This window comes from Erinaceus europaeus, chromosome 13, assembly GCF_950295315.1.
Source record: "Erinaceus europaeus chromosome 13, mEriEur2.1, whole genome shotgun sequence".
NCBI classification, from domain to species: domain Eukaryota; kingdom Metazoa; phylum Chordata; class Mammalia; order Eulipotyphla; family Erinaceidae; genus Erinaceus; species Erinaceus europaeus.
This window is the reverse complement of record NC_080174.1, coordinates 90913513-90937557: the sequence shown is the minus strand read 5'-3', so window position 1 is coordinate 90937557 and position 24045 is coordinate 90913513. Positions and strand designations below refer to the sequence as shown.

Here is a 24045-nt window from a genome sequence, read left to right as displayed (position 1 = left end):
AATAGCTGTAATGAAGAAAGAAGCTGAGGCAAGGGAAAGCGGACTAACAGAAGCAGAAAACAGAATTAGTCAGACAGAGGATGAGTTAGAGAAAACAGAAAGAGGAGAAAGAGCTTAAAAAGAGATTGAGAGACACAAAAACAACAGAGACATATGGGATGATCTTAAAAGAAGTAACATTCGCGTAATTGGCCTGCCAGATGAAGAGATGAAGGGGAAGCAAACATTCTAGAGGAAATAATAGAATAAAACTTCCCTGACCTGAATAACAGAAAGGACATCAAGATTCAAGAGGCCCAGAGAGTACCAAACAGAATCAACCCAGACCTGAAGACACCAAGACACATCATAGTCACAATGAGAAGAAATAAGGATAAAGAAAGGATCCTACAGGCTGCAAGAGAGAAACAAAAAGTCACATACAAGGGAAAACCCATAAGATTATCTGCAGACTTCTCCACTCACACTCTAAAAGCCAGAAGAGAATGGTAAGATATTTATCGATCCCTGAATGAAAAAGGGTTTCAACCAAGGATAATATATCCTGCTAGACTTTCATTCAAACTAGATGGAGGGATCAAAACCTTCTTAGACAAACAACAGTTAAAGGAGGCAATGGACCACAAAAAAGGGCAGGAACAGCCATTCTCATCTCAGACACGATAGATTTTAAATTACATAAAGTAATAAAAGATAGGCAAGGACATTACATAATGATCAGACGATCAATCAGCCAAGAAGACAACAATCATTAACATCTATGCACCCAATGAGGGACCATCTAAATACGTCAAGCACTTACTGAAAGAATTTCAAAAATACATCAATAGTAATACAATAATAGTGGGAGACTTCAATATCCCACTCTCACACTTAGATCAACAAAGCAGAGAACCAACAAAGATACAAGAGAATTGAATGAAGAGACTGACAGACTAGACCTCTTGGACATTTTCAGAGTCCTTCACCCCAAAAAACTGGAATACACCTTCTTTTCAAATCCACATAACACATACTCAAGGATAGACCACATGTTAGGCCACAAAGACAGCATCAATAAATTCAAGAACATTGAAATCATCCCTAGTATCTTCTCTGACCACAGTGGAGTAAAACTAACATTTAACAGCAAACAGACAATTATTAAATGTCACAGAATTTGGAAACAACAATAGCAAATACAGCTATAAAACCACAAGGGCAGCAAAAGGGAACAAATAGGGTAGAGGTAGATAACATAATGGTTAGGCAAACAGACTCCCATGCCTGAGCCTCCAAAGTCCCAGGTTCAATCCCCTACACCACCATAAACCAGAGCTGAGCGGTGCTCAGTGTTCAGTTGAAAAAAAAAAAGGGGGGTAATACATAAGTATTAAAATAGTAACAGTAGCGACGGAGCATATCCCATGCCGAGGCCTGGTCCAGATCGGCAGCACGGCAGCACGTGAGGCGGCCGCAGAGTCGCTGCACAGGATCCTGCAGCGGGACCAGCTCCAGCAGGCCAGTCCCGCCGGGCCGCAGACACACAGCTGGCAGCCACCTGCAGCCGCACAACCGCGCAGGCGCCGCTCGCACTCGGGAACCGCAGCCCCGCGCCTGCGCAGACGCGTCGGTCTGACCGCGGCCAAGGCCAGAGGCCGCCGCGCTCAGCGCCGCTCCCCGCCTGGGTCCGCGCCCACGGTCGCCGCCGGAGTCCGGCCAGAGCCTGCCCGGGACACCCTGCGCCCGCCCCAGCGGCTCACGCCGCGCCCCCGCGGGCCCCAAAGCGGGACGAGGGGAAGCGGGACCCAGACCAGCAGGGAGGCGGCGCAGAATGGCCAGAGGCGAGGCTGGCGCACCTCCCCGACACACGCAGAGCCCCAGGTCTTTAAGGCCGGTCACACCGAGGCCTCGCCCAGCTCCCGCCACCACCCGACACCCACCAGCTGTGACTGACCTGAGGCCTCTGTGCAATTGACTCTGCACGTTTGTCTCGCAAGTACAACTGAAACCTGCCGCCCAGCTGCGCGTGTGCAGGACCCCGCTGGCGCCGCTTGGCCTGACGGGAGCTGTAGTCCGCCTCCTCGCCGTCAGCCGCGGGAGAAGAGCCGTGGGAACTACAAGTCCCAGCAGCCCATGCGGCTTGCCTAAGCTGACACTCCCGGAAACAGAGATGTTTCTGCCTTGGAGCCCAGTGCTGCCTCTCTAGCCTGGTGGCTCACGGTGGGCTTCTTGTGGTTTTTAAGGACCTGGAAGCTCTAGATAATGAATTAATTAGCTGTTCTGGCCCCGATGGTGACTTGAGAACAATCTAAGCTGTTTTATTTTTTTATTGATTTGATTTGGTTTGTATTTATTTTGGATAGGGAAAGAGAAATTGAGAGTGGGGGGCGGGTGATGGCGCACCTGGTTGAGCGCACATGTTACTGGCACTAGAGTAAAATTATCTTAATTTATTTATTGAATTGAGACAGCCAGAAATCAAGAGGGAAGGGGAGATAGGGATGGAGAGAGGCAGAGACACCTGCAGCCCTGCTTCTCCACTTGCAAAGCTTTCTCCCTGCAGGTGGGGCTCGAACTTGGGTCCTTGCGCTGTGACGTGTGTGCTCAGCTAGGTGCACCACCACCCAAAAGCGCTTTTTTTTCCTCACCAGAGTGTGAGAAAATGGAACTCCCCAAATTTGGATTAGTTCATTGAAGTAGAGAAGATGTCTTAGAAACCAGATAAGATGAAACCACACTAATGCACTGATTGCTTCTGCTCCACACCTGGTGGATACGAATGTTTGCCTTGAATCTGCACACCCTGTGACCCTGGTCTCTCAGCTCTATGTTAACTTGTCCATTTGGCTTCTGTAAATACTGCTGGCTTCCTCCCTGGAAGATAAGAATGGAATGTTCTCCTTGAAACTTTTACCCCAAAGATAAATTGGCAAGGACATGCAGACCCCCCTCAGTCATGCAGACGCCCCTTCACTTTTCCCTTTAAAGGAGGGTGAATTTCAAGCCTGGTTGTCTTAGAGCAACTGGACCAGATTTGGTACCCACCTGGGATCACTCAGCTGAGGTTTGTCTTTGTCTTTTGTCCTTTGGTGTTGTCTCTTTGTAAGTATGTGGACTGGCCTTATTTTCACTCTTTCAAATTTAAGAATAAATTCCTTATACCTCACTTATATACCGGATTCGTGTCAGTTTGTGTGGGTTCGAGTTAGTTGACCTCATTTTGTCTTACTTTGTTATGGGTCTGATCAGAAACAACAGAAACAAAACTTAACAAGAGCACTGCTCAGCTCTAATGATGCTGGTGCCAAGGATTAAACCTGAGATTTGGAGATTAAGTCACTGGAGTTTCTTTGCATAAATAACTATTATGGTCTCTTCCATGCTCATGTATTTATTTATATGTTTGTTTGTTTTACTAGAACACTGCTCAACTTTGGCTTCTGGTGGCACAGGGGATTGAACCTGGCACTTTGGAGGCTCAGGCATGAGAGTCTCTTTTTTTTTTTTTTTTTTTTTTACCATTATGCTATCTATCTCCCCTCCACCCCCACTAATAGCCATCTTGTTAAATGCAGAGCCTGGTGCATGGAAGTAATACTTGTTAAAGGATCCCGGTTCGAACCCCGGCTCCCCACCTGCAGGGGAGTCGCTTCACAGGCGGTGAAGCAGGTCTGCAGATGTCTGTCTTTCTCTCCCCTCTCTCTCTGTCTTCCCCTCCTCTCTCCATTTCTCTCTGTCCTATCCAACAACGACAACAACAACAATAACTACAACAATAAAAAAACAAGGGCAACAAAAGGAAATAAATAAAAATAAATAAATAAATAAAAATAAAAAATATATAAAAAAAAATTTAAAAAAGAAAAAACTTTAAGCCTCAGATATCACGGTTTGAAGGTCAATCGCTGGCACCATTGGAAGTGAAAGCCAATAAGTGCTCCTATGAAAAGAAGAAAAAGAAATAGAATAAAGTGTCATGAAGGGACCAGGGGAGGAGCAGAAATGTTTTTTTTCCTTTTTTTGAAAATTATTATTATTAGTTTTACTTATTGGCTAGAGATAGTCAGAAATAGAAAGGGAAAGTTTGAGAGAGACAGAGAGACACCTGCAGCACAGCTTCACCACTTGCAAAGTTTTCCCCATGCAGGTGGGTACTGGGGGCTTGAATCCAGGTCCTTGCGCCAGAAATGTCTTGATGCCAATCATCTATGCTGACCCTGCCCACCCACCCCTGGGGCAGCTCCACACCTTCTGGGTGGAGTCCATCTGCTCCCATATCTACAGGTGTGTGAATGGCTGCTCATTGTGGAGACCCGCTGGTATGTCCCCAGAATCAGCAGAAGCACTTCTCCAGGACTTCCATGTCTAACAGGGGTTTTAGTGTAGATTTTTTTTCACCTATGCTGTTGATTCCTAATCTAAGCTGTTTGCTTTTTTATTGATTTGACTTGATTTGTATTTATTTTGGATGGGGAATCATGACACTGAATAAATGTGTCTTTAAAAAACAAAACACTGGGCGCGGGAACAGTCCCTGCGGCGGCATCATGGCGGCTTTCAGGGACATGGAGGAGGTGAGCCAGGGGCTGCTCAGCCTGCTGGGCGTCAACCGCGCGGAGGCGCAACTGAGGCAGCTGCTGGGGCGCCACGAACGGGTGGTGGGGCGCCTGCTGGAGACGCAGGGCTAGGCGGAGCAGCGGCTGCGAGACCTCCGGGCTTTGGAAATGGAAGCGGAGCAGAACCTTCTGGCAGCCAAGGAGCGGTCGCTCCGGGCAGACGCAGAGCTGCAGGAGCTGGAGGTGGAGCTGCGGGGCGCGAGCTGAGAGGACCAGGGGCTGCGGGCAAGCCTGGGCCAGCTGGGCCTCCAGCTGCAGGAGCTCTGGGCCGAGCAGGCCAAGCTGGAGCATGAAGAGCAGGAGGTGGACCGGAACACCACCATCAGCATCCCAGCCGCCATGTACGTGGCTCAGCTTTACCGTCGAATCAGCAAGATCGAGTGGGACTATGAGAATGATCCTGGAACCATCCGGGGCATCCATCACGGCCCCAGCGTGGCCCAGCCCATCTCTCTGGATGCCTCCCAGCTCTCCAAGAAGTTCATCAGCGACTACCTATGGGCATTGGTGGACACGGAGTGGTAGCTGGGCCGGGGGCTGGGGAGGTGACTCAGTAGGTGGACCACTGCCCACTGCCCCGGGTTCGAATCCCAGCACCGAATCTGGTAGTTCCCAGCCCACTCTGAAAATAAAAATGCAAATCAAGGACTCTGTAAAAAAAAAAAAAAAAAAAAAAAAACACTGTTTTTTACTACTGAATATAAGTAAATATGAACACTGGACACAGAGCTGGCTCACACAGGAGAGCATTTGCCTTACTGTATATGAGATTTCAGGTCTGAGCACCCCACAGGGAGGGAACGTTCCACTTGGGGTGGAGCGCTGTGGTGGAATCCCTCCTCTCTCTACCTCTCAGAAACATAAAACAATGAAAAAGCCAACACATGAGTCTTGGGATGGGGCAAGTCACAATTTTATGGAGGCCTACCCCCCCCCAATTTTTTTTTTAATAAAAAAGAAACACTGCAAAAAGCATAGGAGAAACAACTCCACACAATTCCTACCCGCAGAACTCTGTATCCCATTCCCTCTCTTGACAACTTTCCTTTTCTTTATCCCTCTGGGAGTATGGACCCAGGGTCATTGTGGGTTGCAGAAGGTGGGAGGTCTGGCTTCTGGAATTGCCTCCTTGCTGAACATGGGTGTTGACAGATGGATCTATACTCCCAGCCTGTCTCTCTCTTTCCCTAGTGGAAAGTGGGGATCTGGGGAAGTGGGCTCCAGGACACATTGATGAGATCCTCTGCCCAGGGAAACCAGTTGGCATTATGGTAGCATCTGGAACCTGGTGGCTGAGAAGAGTCAACATATAAAGCCAAACAAATTGCTGACTAATTATGTCCAACAACAGATGAGTGGCTGAGCAAGCTGTGGTATATATACACAATGGAATACTACTCAGCTGTAAAAAATGGTGACTTCACCGTTTTCAGCCGATCTTGGATGGACCTTGAAAAATGCATGTTAAGTGAAATTAGTCAGAAACAGAAGGATGAATATGGGACAATCTCACTCTCAGGCAGAAGTTGAAAAACAAGATCAGAAAAGAAAACACAGGTAGAACCTGAAATGGAATTGGCATATCACACCGAAATAAAAGACTCTGGGGTGGGTGGGTGGGGAGAATACAGGTCCATGAAGCATGATAGAGGACATAGTGGGGGTTGTATTGTTATATGGGAATCTGGGGAATGTTATGCATGTACAAACTATTGTATTTACTGTTGAATGTAAAACATTAATTCCCCAATAAAGAAATTTAAAAAATTAAAAAAATTGTTGACTAATTATGTACCTAAAGGCTGGAATAGTTTGGATGAAGATCTGGAGGTCTCCATTTTGTAGAGACTTAGTATGCCTATTTTTGTTGTATTCCAAAGGGTCCACGATTGTACTAGGTTTTGTATTTGTTTTGTTTTCTTTTTTTCTGAGCCTGACATCTGATATGCAGGTGGGCCCAATTTATTGTGTGGGGAGATGATGTTATGGCTGGAAAATGGGCTAGAAAGCTGAATCAGGGAAGATAGTACCTCTCCTTATGATTACTGACAGTCCGTTTACTTTGCCCTAGTTGATATATCCATTTCTCAACTGTTCCTGAGTTAGAAATAGAGGCAGAGAAGGTGGTGACTAAGATCTTCCATGTGATTAGACTTCTAGAGTTATTGGTGTGAATTAACATGTTGGAGCCTTTTCTGTAGAGTCTCAGTGAGGGGTGCTTATGCATGGGGGGGGGGGGTGAAGGAACTAAGAGAATAGAGCTAAGGGATCTGTTCTCTTTGATGTCTACCACACCCAGCATTGCCTAGAGACAGGCTGGGCAGCTGGGTGGGTGGAAAGTCAGCCACGCCAGAGGAGACAGCCAGTGGATAAGCCCAGCAAGTGGCCTCTGCTCAGTCAAATGGGAGGCAACTTGACTAGTTAATGGGGTTGCTGGGAGGCTGTTGAGAGGAGAGTTGATGGAATCCATGTTGAAGACACTTCCACTCGAAGGGAGAGGAGAGGATGGCTGAGTGGTACCACAGTGGAGCCAAGAGTAAGGACTGGACTAAGGATCCCAGCTCCTGGTTCCACACCTGCAAAGGAGTTGCCTCATAGGTGGTGAAGCAGGACTCAGGTGTCTGTCCTTCTCTCCCCCTCTCTGTCTTCCCCTCCTCTCTCCAATTTTCTCTGTCCAACAACAATGACAGCAATAACAACACAATAACAACAAGGGCAACAAAAAGGAAAAAAACAATCCTGTGGCAGTCAGGCAGAAACACAGCAGGCTAAGCGCACGTGGTGCAAATCTCAAGGACCAACGTAAAAATCCCGGTTCAAGCCCCTGATACCCACTTGATACCCACCTGCAGGGGAGTTGCTTCACAGGCTGTGAATCAGGTCTGCAGGTGTCTATCTTTCTCTCGCCCTCATTATCTTCCCTCCTCTCTCCAGTTCTTTCTGTCCTATCTAACAATAATGACATCAATATCCAATAATAACTACAACAACATTAAAAACTACAAGGGCAACAATAGGAAAAATAAATAAATAATGTTAAATAAATAAATAAATAAAATCCTGGCGTGTGGACCAATTTAGGAGAACTTGAACAAGTCACATGCCCTTTCTGGGCTTCCACTATTCTTGTGTGAAAGTAGGTGTTGGACCTGCATTTCTCCCAGATTCTGATGGAATATTGCTGGGCCAGCTGCTGCACACACAACACTCCAAGTGTCAAAGAGGTGGGAACAGCTCAAGGTGTGGATACTGGACTTTTGGACTTAATTCCCATAGGGCTGATGTCAGACTGGGAGTATAGGAAGACTCACGCAAACCTACAAGGGTGTGGTGTGTCGAAGTGACTTAGTGCATGTCTGCTGCAAACAAACCATTGTGCTAACTACCCCTGCCCAATGGATTGTTTAATTTTTTTAAAATTTTATTATCTTTATTTATTGGATAGAAACAGACAGAAATCAAGAAGGAAGGAGGAGATAGACAGAGAGACACCTGCAGCCCTGCTTTGCCATTCGCAAAGCTTTCCCTCTGCAGGTGGGGGCCAGGGACTTGAACCCGGGTCCTTTCCCATGGTAACATGTCGCTCAACCAGGTGCGCCACCATCCGGCCCCTGTTTAATTTTTCAATTGATGAATTCTTTATGTATTTGGCCTATCAATATTCTCTGATGTAGGACAAAAATTTTTCTCAGAGTCTGTGGAAAGTATCTGTTATGATATACTCCCTATGCTTTATATAGCCTTTTCAATTTGATGTAACTGTATTTATTTTTAAATATTTATTCCCTTTTGTTGCCCTTGTTGTTTTATTGTTGTAGTTATGATTAATGTCGTAGTTGTTGGATAGGACAGAGAGAAATGGAGAGAGTAGGCACAGACAGAGAGAGGGAGAGAAAGACACCTGTAGACCTGCTTCTCCACCTGTAAAGCGACTCCCCTGCAGGTGGGGAGCCGGGATTTGAACCGGGATCCTTATGCCGGTCCTTGTGCTTTGTGCCACCTGTGCTTAACCCGCTGTGCTACCACCCGACTCCCTACTGTATTCATTTATTTTTGCTTTTGGTTTCTGTGCTATTAAGTTTGTAGTGATGAACATGTTGAAAAACTTATATGGAGGAGAGTTATGCGTATGTTTTTATCTAAATATTTGATGATTTTTAGCCTATCAAGTCATTTATCAGTCCATAGCAACAATTTAAGTCTTTATTTTCTTTAATCGGATAAAGACAAAACAACAGAGAAGGGGGTAGAGGGTGCAAGCCATCTGCAGCACTGTTTCACAACTTGCCACTTGATAATCAAAATTAGATCCCATGAACTAGGACATGGGTAAAAGCCTCCAGTGTCCACATGCAGGGCAAAACTTTTCACAGGCTGGGAGGCAGTGGTGAAGGTGGCTCTCTTTCCCTTACTACTGCCTCCCACTCAATTTCTCTCTGGATTACCAAATAAAATAAAAGTATTTTAAATACAAAAAATGAAAAGAGAAATTAAGAGAGAATATGTGCTTTTCAACTAGATGTATACAATTTATGCAAAAAAAGAAAGATTCACATATTGTAGCATCCATTGTTATTCCACTGTTTTACATTCACTGGTCTCTCCAGTACAAGTTCCTTACTAGGTCTGTAAAATCATTCCACAATGTCTACACTGATAAGAATTGTTTTTCTAGGGGAGTCGGGCTGTAGCGCAGCGGGTTAAGCGCAGGTGGTGCAAAGCACAAGGACCGGAATAAGGATCCCGGTTCGAACCCCGGCTCCCCACCTGCAGGGGAGTCGCTTCACAGGTAGTGAAGCAGGTCTGCAGGTGTCTATCTTTCTCTCCCCCTCTCTGTCTTCCCCTCCTCTCTCCATTTCTCTCTGTCCTATCCAACAACGATGACAATAATAACTACAATAATAAAATAAATAAAACAGCAAGGGCAACAAAAGGGAATAAATAAATTTTAAAAAAATAAAATGAAAAAAAAGAATTGTTTTTCTAATGCCAGTGACTTTATATGTACAAAAATGTGTTATCTATTTGAATACATCTAAGCATTGTTGACATTGTTAAGTTCTCAGTAACAAGTGGATTTTTTCATATATTAAAATTTATGATAAAGAATCAAAGTACTTACTCATATTCTGTATAGTTATAGAATATTCAGAGGTATGGGTTCACATAGCCCTGTGATCCCTACAATTTTTTAGATATATTTACTTAAATATTAACACAGATGGAGAGATGGAGAGATAGAGAGACAATAAAAAACAGAACGTATCTCTAGCCCATGTAGTGCAGAGGCTCATACCTGAGAGCTATTATATTGAACCACAAGCCTCTGCATCATCTCAGGTTGCATTTCTCTCTCTAATCTTTAGAACAGTTTATGCTCAAAAGATTGATTTCCATTGTGAATATATTGATGTGCTTGAAAATTAGTGGAACATCTGAAAGCTTTATGACTTTCTTGAGATTTTGTTTCACTGTGAATTCTTTCGTGTCTACAAAGAAGACCAGAATAACAGAATGTTTTCAACACTGTTTGCATTTATCAGATTTCTATCCATTGAGTTATTTTATGTTGACAAAGATGACTGGCTTGAATCAATCTTCTAATGTTTACTTTCATGTATCAATTAAAATACAACTTATTCAAGAGGAAAAAGAAACAGACTCTGATGTGTGGCAAGTCACTTACCCAAGAAACTGCCATCTCTTCTTCTTTTCCTCAATGTCTTTCAGGCTAGAAAATGGAAGCTAAATAACAGCAATAGCTTGAAACCCTGTTTTAAATCTAACAGCACAGCCTCTTCACTGGACAGTGTGACCCCCTAGCTGGAAGATCCCATAATGAATAAAAGGTACAATACCCTAGCTGTGCAATGTAAACAGAAGAGGTTATGGAAACATTTAGCGAGTTATCCTGCCTATTAGGACTATGACAAAGCCCACAAATTCTACTGACATCTCTTTCCAACCTTTTAATTTTTCTTCAACAAAAGCATCCACAAAAATCTAGTAAAACAGAAGTGAGGTGGTAGCATACTGGGCTAAGCGCATGTGGCAAGAAGCTCATGGACCAGATCCTGGTTTGAGCCCTTGGCTCCCCACCTGCAGGGAGTCACTTTTTTTTCTGCTATCCCTTTCTTTTCTTTAATTTCTTTACTGGGGAATTACTGTTTTACATTCAACAGTAAATACAATTTCTTGTATATGCATAACATTTCTGAGTTTTCCATATAACAATACAACACCCACTAGGTCCTCTGTCATACTACTTGGACCTATATTCTCCCCACCCACCCACCCCATAGTCTTTTACTTTGGTGCAATACGCAAATTCCAGTTCTGGTTCTACCTGTGTTTTCTTTTCTGATCTTGTTTTTCAACTTCTGCCTGAGAGTGAAATCATCCCATATTCATCCTTCTGTTTCTGAATTATTTCACTTAACATGAATTTTTCAAGGTCCATCCAAGATTGACTGAAAATGGTGAAGACACCATTTTTAATAGCTGAGTAGTATTCTATTATATATATATACCACAACTTGCTCAGCCACTCATGTTTGAATACCTGGGTTGCTTCCAGGTTTTGGCTATTACAAATTGTGCTGTGTCAAGTCAAAGAAACTTGGAGTAAACTCTCACTATGCAGTTTCTGATGGCTGTGGAGCCACAGCCCATTTTCATACCAAGCTGGAAGACTGAGACCAAATATTCTACCAGAGTGCTTACTGGAAACGGGGTGGAAGAGAGGAGGAAAGTGAGGAAGTGGAGGAGGGGGAAAGTGGGCTCACCCAGAGAACTGGCAGGGAGAGGCAGAGGTGAGGGTGTCATAGCTACCAAGTGAAGGGTCCCACATGGAGCATCTTAAGCTATGGCACCAGTGTTCTTCAGAGTTGAAATCTAAGCAGAGATCAATGTCTCCACTGTGACTTGGAAACAATTCCAGAGTTGCCTGTACACTTGCACCTTGCTGGGTTATTCTCCATGGGAGGTTTCTAAGCAGCTGGTGGCCTGTGTTCAATTCCCCTGCACCTTGATTTGAAGCATGACAGGGAGCAGAGGGTGGCGCACCTGGTTGAGAGCACAGGTTACAGTGCACAAGGACCCAGGTTACAGCCCTCGGCTCATACCTGCAAGGGTACGAAGCTCCACAAGTGTTGCAGCAATGTTGCAGGTGTCTCTCTCTGTCTCCCCAATCACACTCAATTGCTCTCTGAATCCAATAAATGATAAAAACAAAAAAAATTTTTTTTTAAAGTCTGCTCACCCTGACCTGGTTCTTCCCAGCATATGGAATTTGTTGAGGTGCTGAGCTAGGCCTGATCACCAGTCTGGACTCTTGGTACCCTCCCCAGCCCCTGTTTGTTAAAGGCCATCAAGAAAGTCCTCATGTGAATGAACCAGCTTGAAACTGAGCATCTTCAGTTGTGTCAGGCAAAACTGAGCCACTTGGACATTGGCAGACATGTGCTGTGGTTCTCATGTCTTCTGAGGAAATGGACAAGGAAAAGAGAGCAAGATAGAGTTGGCAGCTTTGAGTTAAGTGTCAGGACCTTGATGGTAACTCCTGAGAACCAGAAAAAGCTATTTTATAAAAATATATTTTATTTATTTATTTTTAATGTAATTTTATTTTCCTGTTTGTTGCCCTTGTTATTTTTTATTGTTGTTGTAGTTATTGTTGTTATTGTTATTGATGTTGTCATTGTTAGATAGGACAGATAAATGGAGAGAGGATGGGGAGTCAGAGAAGGGGAGAGAAAGATAGACACCTGCAGACCGGGGGCTCAAACCAGGATCCTTATGCTGAAAAATGTATTTTATTTACTGATTTATTTGAGACAGAGAAATCAAGAGGGAAGAGGACCATAGAGAGGGAGAGAGACACCTGCAGCACTGCTTCACCACGTGTGAAACTTCCCCACTGCAGGTGCGAGGTGGGGGCTGGAACCTGGGTCCTTGTGCACTGTAACCTGTGATTTCAAACAGGTGTGCCAACACCTAGCCCCTGAAAAGGCTGGTTTTATGGAGAATGTGATCACATGAAAACTCTGAGCAGATATGACTTGTGGTCACTATGAACTCTGATTCCACTTGACCTTATTTGGGAAGAGGTGTGTGTACAGGAAATTCTAAGAGAAAATCCTGATGGGGCAAAGCATTCAGGCTGCTGTGGTGAGGAGTCATGCAGGGATATTATTGTGTGTTCTCTCACCCATAAGAGATTGCATTAAAATAGCTGTAGTTGAAGTCATGTTAGAAAGATGGCAGTAGGGTTTAGGAAGATGTCATAGTGATTTGTGGACTAGATTCCTATTCTTGAGACCCTGAAGTCCCAGGTTAAATTCCCAGCACCACCATATGCTAGAGTTGAGCAGACCACCAATAAAAAAAAAGAATAAGAAGACAGGAAGAAAGGGAAGACAGAAAGTAAAAGATAGTAGGATCAAGAAGCTCTAGTTCCTCATTTTTTCCATAGAAATTTAGAAAACAATGATAGCTGAGGCAAAATAGCTTTACAGATATTGCTTTACAGATACTGTGTAAAGCAGTTCACAAGAGTCCATTGAATACCCATTTTCAGAAAAAGTCAGATTCCAACTGGTACTAAAGTACATTGTGCTTTTCTCTTGTCCTTTCCCCATTCCCTCCCCAACAAAGCATGATGCCGCTGGGAAGCAGTGACCCAGATTGCAGTTCCCTCATTTGAAGCCCAGGGGAGTGAGGCACAACAGGGGAGGGGGAGACAGAGGGAGAGAGACACCTGCAGCCCTGCTTCAACACTCACAAAGCTTTCTCTCTGCAGGTGGAGACTAAGGTCTTGAACCCAGGTCCTTGCACACTATAATATGTGCTCTCAACCAGGTTCACCACCACTCAGCCCCTCTCATGCTATTTTCTTCACCCCTTTCAACTTGTTTATCTTACCAAATAAAAAGACAGGCAGGGGAAAAAAGGAAAATGAAAAAAGTGGCTACCAGGAGTGGGGATTAATCGTGTAGGTACCAAGCCTCAGAAATGACTCTGGTGGAAAGGAAGAAAGGGAGGGAGGGAATAAGGAAGGATGTAAGGATGAAAGGATGAAGGAAAGGAAGAAAGGAAAAATAAAGAAAGAAGACAAGGAAGGAAGGGAGAAAGATAGGGAAGGAGGAGGACAGAGGAAGAAAGGACAAAAAGAGAAAGAAAGGGGGAAGGAGAAAGGAAGGAAGGAAAGAAAAAAGGAAGAAGGAGATGGAAGAAAGAATGAAAGAGAGAGAGAAATGTTGAGTTTCCAAATGTGTAGATAACACCTAGACAGGAGGCATGTTTTGTTGTCTGACTTACTTCACTTTGTAGACTGTTTAAAATATTTACTGTAGCTTCTGCTCCCACAGTGTATAAAATCTCTCCACCAGGACCCAGGCTTCAAGTAGTTCTCTCTGAGAGCATTCTGAGGGCTGTTGTTTGTTTGCTAGTTTCTAGTGATTAAATAATAATGAACAAGGTTGTAAAATCACAGGTGTACAATTCCATAGAGTTCCCGCCACCAGAGTTCACTGTACCATACTAACCATTGGAAGCTTTCCTATTTTTTTTTTTATCCCTCGGGTAGTATAGAATAAATTATTGTTTTTCTTCTTTTCATTTTTTATTGGAGAGAGACAGAGAGAAATTGAGAGGGGAGGGGCCTGATTCACCACCTGTGGAGCTTTCCCTCTTCAGGTGGGGACCAGGGGCTTGAACCTGGGTCCTTTTGGACAGTAATGTGTGTGCTTACAAGGTGTGCTACCACCTGGTCCCTGGACCAAATACTTTATGGGGTGCAGAAGGTGGGAGTTCTGGCTTCTGTAATTGCTTCTCTGCTGGACATGGGTATTGGCAGGTGGATCCACACCCCCAGCCTGTTTCTAACTTTCCCTATTTGGGCACGGCTCTGGAGAGGGGTTTCAGGACACATTGGTGAGGTTGTCTGCCCAGGGAAGTCAGGACGGCGTCATGGTAGCACCTGCAACTTGGTGCTAAAGGCGATAAGATATAAAGCAGGACAAAAGGATTAATAAACAAGAACCCAAAGGTAGGAGTAGAGCAGAAGAAATTAGGACACAGAGGTCACAATGGCTACTGTGCTAAATATGAATAGACATGGGTCGATCAATGGGATTTACGGTTAATGGTATCTATGTATTTTCTTCATATTTGGGAGCTACTTTTTGCCCTAATCCAACTTTCTATTCCTATTCTCAACTCTGACACCATCTTCCCAGGTAACATTTTAAGTCCACCTGCATATTAGCTATTGGGCTCATGCAAAAATTACTAAAGTCATGGGCCTCTAGGAACCTGAAATAGACTTCTAGCGTCTTCCCATACCAAAGACCCTCAAGTTTCATCTAAGGGATGTTCCTGGGTTCAAGTTCCTTCTAGGCTTGAGTGTTGTGTCTGATTCTTTATTTTATTTTATTGCCTCCAGGGTTATTGCTGGGGCTCGGTGCCTGCATTACAAATCCACTGCTCCTGGAGACCATTTTTTCCCTTTTGTTGCTCTTCCTTGTTGTTTATTGGTGTTGTTTTTTTTAATTTATTTCTTTATTGGTGAATTAATGTTTTACATTAAACAGTAAATACAATAGTTTATACATGCATAACATTCCCCGGATCCTCATTTAACAATACAACCCCCACTATGTCATTTATCATCCTTCATGGACCTGTATTTTCCCCACCCACCCACCCCAGAGTCTTTTACTTTGGTGCAATATGCCAATTCCATTTCAGGTTCTACTTGTGTTTTCTTTTCTGATCTTGTTTTTCAACTTCTGCCTGAGAGTGAGATCATCCCATATTCATCCTTTTGTTCATGACTTATTTCACTTAAGATGATTTTTTCAAGGTCCATCCAAGATTGGCTGAAAACAGTGAAGTCACCAATTTTTACAGCTGAGTAGTATTCCATTGTGTATATATACCACAACTTGCTCAGCTACTCATCTGTTGTTGGACGCCTGGGTTGATTCCAGGTTTTGGCTATTACAAATTGTGCTGCCATCTCTTGCTGCTTTTAAGATACTCTCTTTATCTTTCATCTTTTGTCATTTCAAGTTATGTGTGTCTGGGAATGTATCAGTTTGAGTTTAGTTTGCTTGGAATGCTTAAATATTATTGCATTTATTAAATAGTTATGCCATATTTTCCCCTTTAAAATTTTTTTGTTATCTTTATTTATTAGAGATAGCCAGAAATTGAGAGGAAGGGGGAGGTATAGAGGGAGAGAAACAGAGAGACACCTACAGACCTACTTTAATGCTTGTGAAGCAACTTCCCTGCAGGTGGGAAGCCAGGGCTCGAACTTGGGTCCTTACTCAGGTCCTGGTGCTTAGTCCTGTGCACTTAACTGAGTGCCTGGCCCTTGTAGGTTGTCTTTTCCCTACTCAATATTTTTCTCTTTATTCAGCTTGGACTTGAGGAGGACAGTTCTGTACTCTGTTTTAATTGGTAAGTCCTGCGTTAGACTTTTCTTTTCTTTTCTTTTTTTTTTTTTATAGCAAATAGCTGCTAAGCAGTTCTGAGCTTCTGCTTTCCTACTTTGGAAAAAAAAACTTGTGTTTTAGCTTGGGGAAAATCTTGGACTGTCAAATTATTTTTTTATTTTTTATTTTTTTATTTTTTTATTTAAGAAAGGATTAATTAACAAAACCATAGGGTGGGAGGGGTACAACTCCACACAATTCCCACTGCCCAATCTCCATATCCCACCCCTCCCCCGATAGCTTTCCCATTCTCTATCCCTCTGGGAGCATGGACCCAGGGTCATTGTGGGTTGCAGAAGGTAGAAGGTCTGGCTTCTGTAATTGCTTCCCCGCTGAACATGGGCGTTGACTGGTCGGTCCATACTCCCAGTCTGCCTCTCTCTTTCCCTAGTACGGTGGGTCTCTGGGGAAGCTGAGCTCCAGGACATATTGGTGGGGTCTTCAATCCAGGGAAATCTGGCCAGCATCCTGATGACACCTGGAACCTGGTGACTGAAAAGAGAGTTAACATACAAAGCCAAACAAATTGTTGAGCAATCATGGACCCAAAGCTTGGAAAAGTGGAGAGGAAGTATTAGGGAGGTACTCACTGCAAACTCTAGTGTAATTCTGCTTTCTTACTTTGGTGCCATACTCCAAACTCAGTCAATTTCTGCTTTGCGTTTCTACTTCTTTTTTTTTTTTTTTTTACATGCATAACATTCCCCAGATTCCCATTTAACAATACAACCCCCACTATTTCATTCATCATTTTTCTTTTTCTTTCTTTCTTTTTTTTTTCCTATCCTTTCTGATGTATGATGTTCTCACAGGAATGAAGTGGTATCTCACTGTTGTCTTTATTCGCCCTGACAATCAGTGACTTGGAGCAATTTTTCATATGTCTGTTGGACTTTTGTATCTCTTCGGCAGTACATGTTCTCTTTGGGTGATGGTTTCTTTTTTTTTTTTTCATGTTTTTTTTTTTATTTAAGAAAGGATTAATTAACAAAACCATAGGGTAGGAGGGGTACAACTCCACACAATTCCCACCACCCAATCTCCATATCCCACCCCCTCCCCCGATAGCTTTCCCATTCTCTATCCCTCTGGGAGCATGGACCCAGGGTCATTGAGGGTTGCAGAAGGTAGAAGGTCTGGCTTCTGTAATTGCTTCCTCGCTGAACATGGGCGTTGACTGGTCGGTCCATACTCCCAGTCTGCCTCTCTCTTTCCCTAGTAGGATGGGTCTCTGGGGAAGCTGAGCTCCAGGACACATTGGTGGTGTCTTCAATCCAGGGAAGTCTGGCCGGCATCCTGATGACACCTGGAACCTGGTGACTGAAAAGAGAGTTAACATACAAAGCCAAACAAATTGTTGGGCAATCATGGACCCAAAGCTTGGAAAAGTGGAGAGGAAGTATTAGGGAGGTACTCACTGCAAACTCTAGTATACTTCTGCTTTCTTACTTTGGTGCCATACTCCAAACTCAGTCAATTTCTGCTTTGCGTTTCTACTTCTTTTTTTTTTTTTTTTTTACATGCATAACATTCCCCAGATTCCCATTTAGCAATACAACCCCCACTATTTCATTCATCATTTTTCATGGACCTGTATTCTCCCCACCCACCCACCCACCCCAGAGTCTTTTACTTTGGTGTAATACTCCAATTCCATTTCAGGTACAACTTGTGTTTTCTTTTCTAATCTTGTTTTTCAACTTCGGCCTGAGAGTGAGATCATCCCATATTCATCCTTCTGTTTCTGACTTATTTCACTCAACATGATTTTTTCAAGGTCCATCCAAGATCGGCTGAAAACAGTGAAGTCACCATTTTTTACAGCTGAGTAGTATTCCATTGTGTATATATACCACAACTTGCTCAGCCACTCATCTGTTGTTGGACACCTGGGTTGCTTCCAGGTTTTGGCTATTACAAATTGTGCTGCCAAGAACATATGTGTACACAGATCTTTTTGGATGGATGTGTTGGGTTCCTTAGGATATATCCCCAGGAGGGGAATTGCAGGGTCATAGGGTAGGTCCATTTCTAGCCTTCTGAGAGTTCTCCAGACTGTTCTCCACAGAGGTTGGACCAATTGACATTCCCACCAGCAGTGCAGGAGGGTTCCTTTGACCCCACACCCTCTCCAGCATTTGCTGCTGTTACCTTTTCTGATGTGTGACATTCTCACAGGAGTGAAGTGATATCTCATTGTTGTCTTGATTTGCATTTCTCTGACAATCAGAGACTTGGAGCATTTTTTCATGTGTTTCTTGGCCTTTTGGATCTCTTCTGTGGTGAATATTCTGTCCAAGTCCTCCCCCCATTTTTGGATGGGGTCATTTGTTGAGTCTGGCAAGCTCTTTATATATGTTGGTTATTAAACTCTTATCTGATGTATGGCATGTAAAGATCTTCTCCCATTCTGTGAGGGGTCTCTTGATTTGGGTAGTGGTTTCTTTTGCTGTGAAGAAGCTTTTTAATTTGATGTAGTCCCATAGGTTTATACTTGGCTTCGTCTTCCTTGTAATTGGATTCGTTTCATTGAAAATGTCTTTAAAATTTATGCAGAAAAAAGTTCTTCCAATATTTTCCTCTAAGTATCTGATAGTTTCTGGTCTAACATCCAAGTCCTTGATCCACTTGGAATTTACTTTTGTATTTGGTGAAATACAGTGATTCAGTTTCATTCTTCTGCATGTTTCGACCCATTGTTTCCAACACCATTTGTTGAAGAGACTCTGCTTCCCCCATATAATAGTCTGGGCCCATTTGTCAAAGATTAGATGTCCATACATGTGGGGCCTCATTTCTGGGCTCTCAATTCTATTCCACTGGTCAGTGTGTCTGTTCATGTTCCAGTACCAAGCAGTTTTGATGACAATGGCCCTCTAATATAGTTTGAGATCTGGGAGTGTGATGCCTCCGGTTCTGTTCTTTTTTCTCAAGATTGTTTTGGCAATTCTAGGTCTTCTCTGGTTCCAGATAAACATTTGTAGCATTTTTTCTATTCTTCTAAAAAATGTGCTTGGGATCTTGATGGGGATAGCATTAAAATTGCAGATGGCTCTGGGTAGTATATTCATTTTGATGATGTAAATTCTTCCAACCCATGAACATGGAATATCTTTCCACTTCTTTGTGTCTTTTTCAATTTCTTTGAGTAGTGACTCATAATTTTCAGTATACAAGTCTTTCACTTCTTTGGTTAGGTTTACTCCTAGATATTTTATTGTTTTTGTTGCTATAGAAAAAGGAACTGAAAAAAAAAAAGAAAAAGAAAAAGGAACTGATTTCTGGATTTCAATTTCTTCTAACTTAGTGTTTGCATAGAGGAATGCCACTGACTTTTGAATGTTAATTTTATAGCCTGACACATTACTGTATTGCCTGATGATTTCCAAAAGCTTCTTGCTGGATTCCTTAGGTTTTTCCATGTATACTATCATGTCATCTGCAAATAAGGAGAGTTTGACTTCTTCTCTTCCAATCTGTATACCTTTAATTCCTTGCTCCTGCCTGATTGCTATGGCAAGAGCTTCCAACACTATGTTGAATAGTAATGGTGATAGTGGGCATCCCTGTCTAGTACCTGATCTGAGGGGAAACGCTTCCAGTTTTTCACCATTGAGTATGATGTTGACTGTAGGTTTGCTATATATTAGACTCCACTATCTTCAGGAATTTTCCATCTATTCCTATTTTTTGTAGTGTTTTGATCATTAAGGGATGTTGTATTTTGTCAAAGGCTTTCTCTGCATCTATTGATATGACCATGTGGTTTTTGGTCTTGCTTTTGTTGATGTGGTGGATCACATTGATTGATTTACGTATATTAAACCAACGTTGCATGCCTGGGATAAACCCCACTTGGTCATGATGAACAATGTTTTTGATATACTGCTGTATCCGGTTGGCTAGAATTTTGTTCAATATTTTCGCATCTATGTTCATCTGTAGTTTTCTTTTTTGGTTGTGTCCCTGTCTGCTTTTGTTATTAGGGTGATTTTGGCTTCATAGAAGCTGGCAGGGCATATTCCAGTGTCTTCAATCTTCTGGAAGACTTTTAAAAGTAGAGGTATTAGTTCTTCTTTGAAAGTTTTGTAGAATTCATTTGTAAAACCATCTGGTCCAGGACTTTTATTTTTGGGAAGATTTTTGATAACTGTTTCAATTTCATTAGCTGTGATGGGCCTGTTCATGTTATCCACTTCCTCTTTACTTAGCTTTGGAAGTTTGGTAGGTATCTAGGAAATCATTTATTTCTTCCAGGTTCTCTAGCTTGGTGGCATATAGTTGTTCATAGAAGCCTCGCATGATATGTTGAATTTCTGCAGTGTCTGTTGTGATTTCTCCTCTTTCATTTACTATCCGATTTATTTGGGTCTTCTCCCTTTTTTGTTTTGTGAGTCTGGCTAAAGGTTTGTCGATTTTGTTTACTCTTTCGAAGAACCAACATTTACTTTCATTGATCTTTTGTATGGTTTTCCTATTCTCAATGTTATTTATTTCTGCCCCATCTTTAGTAATTTCTGTCCTTCTGGTTGCTTTAGGATTCCTATGTTGTTCTTCTTCTAGGTCTTTAAGATGTGCAATCAGGCTGTTTATTTGTGCCTTTTCTTGTTTCCTAATGTGTGCTTGTATAGCTATGAACTTCCCTCTTAGGACTGCTTTAGCTGTGTCCCAAATATTTTGATAGCTTGTGTCTTCATTTTCATTGAACTCTAGAAACATTTTGATTTCTTCCTTGATTTCCTCTTTGACCCAGAAGTTGTTAAGAAGTGTACTGTTGAGCTTCCACATTTTGGCACTGTTACTAATCTTTTGTTGATTGTTAAGTGTTAGTTTAATTCCACTGTGGTGTGAGAAGATGCTTGGGATGATTTCAGTGCTCTTGAATAGGCTGATGCTGTCTTTGTGGCCTAACATATGGTCTATCCTTGAGAATGATCCATGTGGATTTGAGTAAAATGTGTATTCCAGTTTCTCGGGATGAATGACTCTGAAAATGTCCAATAGTTCTAGTTTATCTGTCTCTTCATTTAGCTCCCTTATGTCTTTACTGATTTTCTTCCTGGATGATCTGTCAAGTTGAGATAGTGGGGTGTTGAAGTCCCCTACTATGATTGTGTTACTGTTAATATATTGCTGTAGCTCTTTCAGTAGAAGTTTGATGTATTTAGATGGCTTCTCACTGGGTGCATAGATATTAATAATTGTTAAGTCCTCTTGATTGACTGATCCTCTGAGCATTAAGTAGTGTCCATTCCTATCTTTTTTAATCTTATCTATTTTAAAGTCTATCATGTCAGATATGAGAATAGCTGTTCCTGCCCTTTTTGTGGGCCATTGGCTTGAATGATAGTTTTCCATCCTTTCACTTTAAGTCTGTGTTTGTCTTGTTGAGTTAGGTGAGTTTCCTGTAGACAACATATTGTTGGGTTGTGTTTTCTGATCCATCTTCCTACTCTGTGTCTTTTAATAGGTGAATTCAGGCCATTCACATTTATTGATTTCAAAGATTGAAGATATTTGAACGCCATTCTTGTAGAGTTTTAGAGTGTTTTGATATATGTCCTATTTGTGGTGGTCTGGTTGTTTATAGGAGACCTTTCAGAACTTCTTTCAGGGCAGGCTTGGTGATGGTTGCTTCCTTCAACTGTTGCTTGTCTGAGAAGGGTTTGATGCTTCCATCTAGTCTGAATGACAATCTAGCAGGATATAGTATTCTTGGCTGAAAGCCTTTCTCATTGAGCACTCGATAGATATCTTGCCATTCTCTTCTGGCCTGTAGTGTTTGTATGGAGAAGTCTGCTGCTAATCTTATGGGTTTTCCTTTGTAGGTGACTCTTTGTTTTTCTCTGGCAGCCTTGAGGATCCTTTCTTTATCCTTATTCCTTTCCATTCTAAGTATGACATGTCTTGGTGTCTTTAGGTCTGGGTTAATTCTGTTTGGGACCCTCTGGGCTTCTTGAATCTTTATGTCTTTGGTGTTGTCTAGACTAGAGAAATTTTCAGCTATTATGGCCTGGAGAATGCTTTCTTCCTCCCCTTCTCTTTCTTCCTCTGGTAAGCCAATAATGCGTATATTGTTTCTTTTGAAGTCATCCCATAGGACTCTGTTGTTGTTTTCAGCATCTCTTAATCTCTTTTTGAGATCTCTTACTTCTTTTTTAGTTGTCTCTAATTCATCCTCAATCTTGCTAATTCTGTCTTCAGCCTCATTGATTCTATTCTCTCTGCCCGCTACTGCTTTCTGGAGTTCATCTATTTTGTTGCCCTGCTCTGATACTGTTTTAGCTTGTTCAGCTAGTTGCCTTCTTAGCTCAACGATTTCAGCTTTCAGCTCTCTAATAACCGTGAGATAATTAGAATTTTCTTCCATATTCTCATTTGTTGTTCCTGCATTTCTGATTACAATTTTTTCAAATTCTTTACTCACTCCTATTATTATTTACTTAGCTAATGTTTGGATGTTGAACTCGTTGTTTTGTGCTTCACCCTCTGGAGACTTTTAGCTGGACTCTTGTCCTGGTTCGAGTCTCCAATATTTTTTCTTGTTGTTTTAACCATTTTATATAAGTTAATAGTTTTTTCAATCCCTGAGTTGGAGTTCAGTGGTGTAAAAGCCTTTTTTTTCCCCTGTAGGCTATGGGAGCCTGAGGGCTTTTAAACTATCAATAGGCTTCTTAGCTTAATCACTGACTCCTGACCAAGAGATAAAGCAGGGTGTGGCAGAGATAATCCAGTGGTTATGCAAAGAGACTTTCACAGCCCCTCAGCTATGCCACCGAGGTATAGGTCTTCTCCTCAGTTTCCCGGTTAGATCTCTGTCCCCTGGTGTCCCTCCCTGTTGCTGCTCCAGATTCTGAGGGTAGTAGCAATGGAGACTCAGAGTTGCACTTGGAGAGTCTCTGGGGAGTCCTTTCCTCCCTTCAGCTGTCCCCTTGTTGGTGGAGCAGACTGGAGGTGGTGTCTCCACTGATAAACTGTGGAACTGTTAGCAGTCACTTAATCTCTCCTTAGGCCCCTCTCTCCTCTCTGTCACCAGCCACACGTGTTTGTACTCACGGGTGATTTACTGGGTTTCTGTGGTCATTCTAGTCCTGTCTTGTTTCGGGCCGGGTGGTCTCCTTTGGTATTCCTAGTTGATCCGGGAGAGGAGAGGAGAGAAAGCGATCTGCTGCTCGTAGCTCCACCTCCAGAAGTCGAATCCGCGTTAGACTTTTCTTTGCACATTCAGAAGCTGAGAGCTGGCAAAGCCATGGGAACTGTTGGAACCTGCCCATGAGCAATGCTGCTATCCTGCTGCCATTGACATCTGAGTGCCACCAAGCCCCTCGAGAACCCCTCTCCAAAGCTACCCACAGACTTAAGAGTTGCTTTTCACCAGCCTGCAGCCTTGGGGAAGCAGGTATCTCTGCTACCTTTGGCCCAGTTGTGTTTGAATCTAAGAAGACAGGTTGGACAGAGCTCTCGATGTGTGGGAGAGAGAAAGACAGTTAATTCAACAGGATCAGGTGTGCTTGCCACAAGTTCTCCAGATGACCCTCTCCAGTTAAGTCTTCACACCCCGGGCAGCATGATTATCTTTTGTGTGCTGGCGCTGCTGATGCCTGTCTTTCTCCTTGTCATCTTCGTCTGGACTGTCTTTCAACACATCCTCACCATAGATGTCCTGCCACCCTGAAGCACCCTGTCAAGTTCAGACTTATACACTGCTTATTATGATTTGCATATTCAGGTCAATATGGTGAGTTTTTGCTTAAGCTCTGTCCCAAGCTAGGAGGTCTCTCTGTTTCTCCCTCCCTCCCTCCCTTTTTCTATTTCATTCACCTTCCCTTTCTTCACTCAAACTTCTCCAAGATGGATTTTGCTATACTCTTTTTTTGAACCTGTGATGACTAACTCCCCAGTTCCTGATCATTCAAGATTTCTATACAGGTAGGTAGCTTCTTCAC

At 42.9% G+C, this 24045-nt stretch overlaps 3 protein-coding genes, 1 long non-coding RNA gene and 1 pseudogene across 6 annotated transcripts in view; 3 read left to right on the top strand and 2 right to left on the bottom strand.

Moving 5' to 3' along the window:
* The window catches only part of LOC103127679 (zinc finger protein 709-like), a 471063-nt gene that overhangs the window by 11170 nt on the left and 435848 nt on the right, over positions 1 to 24045 (bottom strand). The window lies entirely within an intron of this gene.
* Positions 1 to 24045, bottom strand: part of LOC107523550 (zinc finger protein 709-like) — a 596771-nt gene that overhangs the window by 141746 nt on the left and 430980 nt on the right. Inside the window, exon 1 of one of the 3 annotated variants that reach the window (XM_060206428.1) lies at positions 1992 to 2247. The exons of the other annotated variants lie outside the window; for them this stretch is intronic. The gene's annotated coding sequence lies outside the window, so the exon portion shown is untranslated. Of the gene's footprint in view, positions 1 to 1991; positions 2248 to 24045 lie in introns of those variants that run through there. 3 annotated transcript variants of the gene reach the window in all.
* The window catches only part of LOC132532456 (uncharacterized), a 79253-nt gene that overhangs the window by 19611 nt on the left and 35597 nt on the right, over positions 1 to 24045 (top strand). The gene's annotated exons all lie outside the window — the stretch shown is intronic.
* On the top strand, positions 4512 to 5282 carry LOC103128042 (kinetochore protein Spc24-like; annotated as a pseudogene).
* LOC107523609 (cilia- and flagella-associated protein 107-like) overlaps positions 11236 to 24045 on the top strand; it is a 31996-nt gene continuing 19186 nt past the window's right edge. Inside the window, exon 1 of the mRNA XM_060205105.1 lies at positions 11236 to 11349. Coding sequence (XP_060061088.1) covers positions 11236 to 11349 — 114 coding nt within the window. The remainder of the gene's footprint in view (positions 11350 to 24045) is intronic.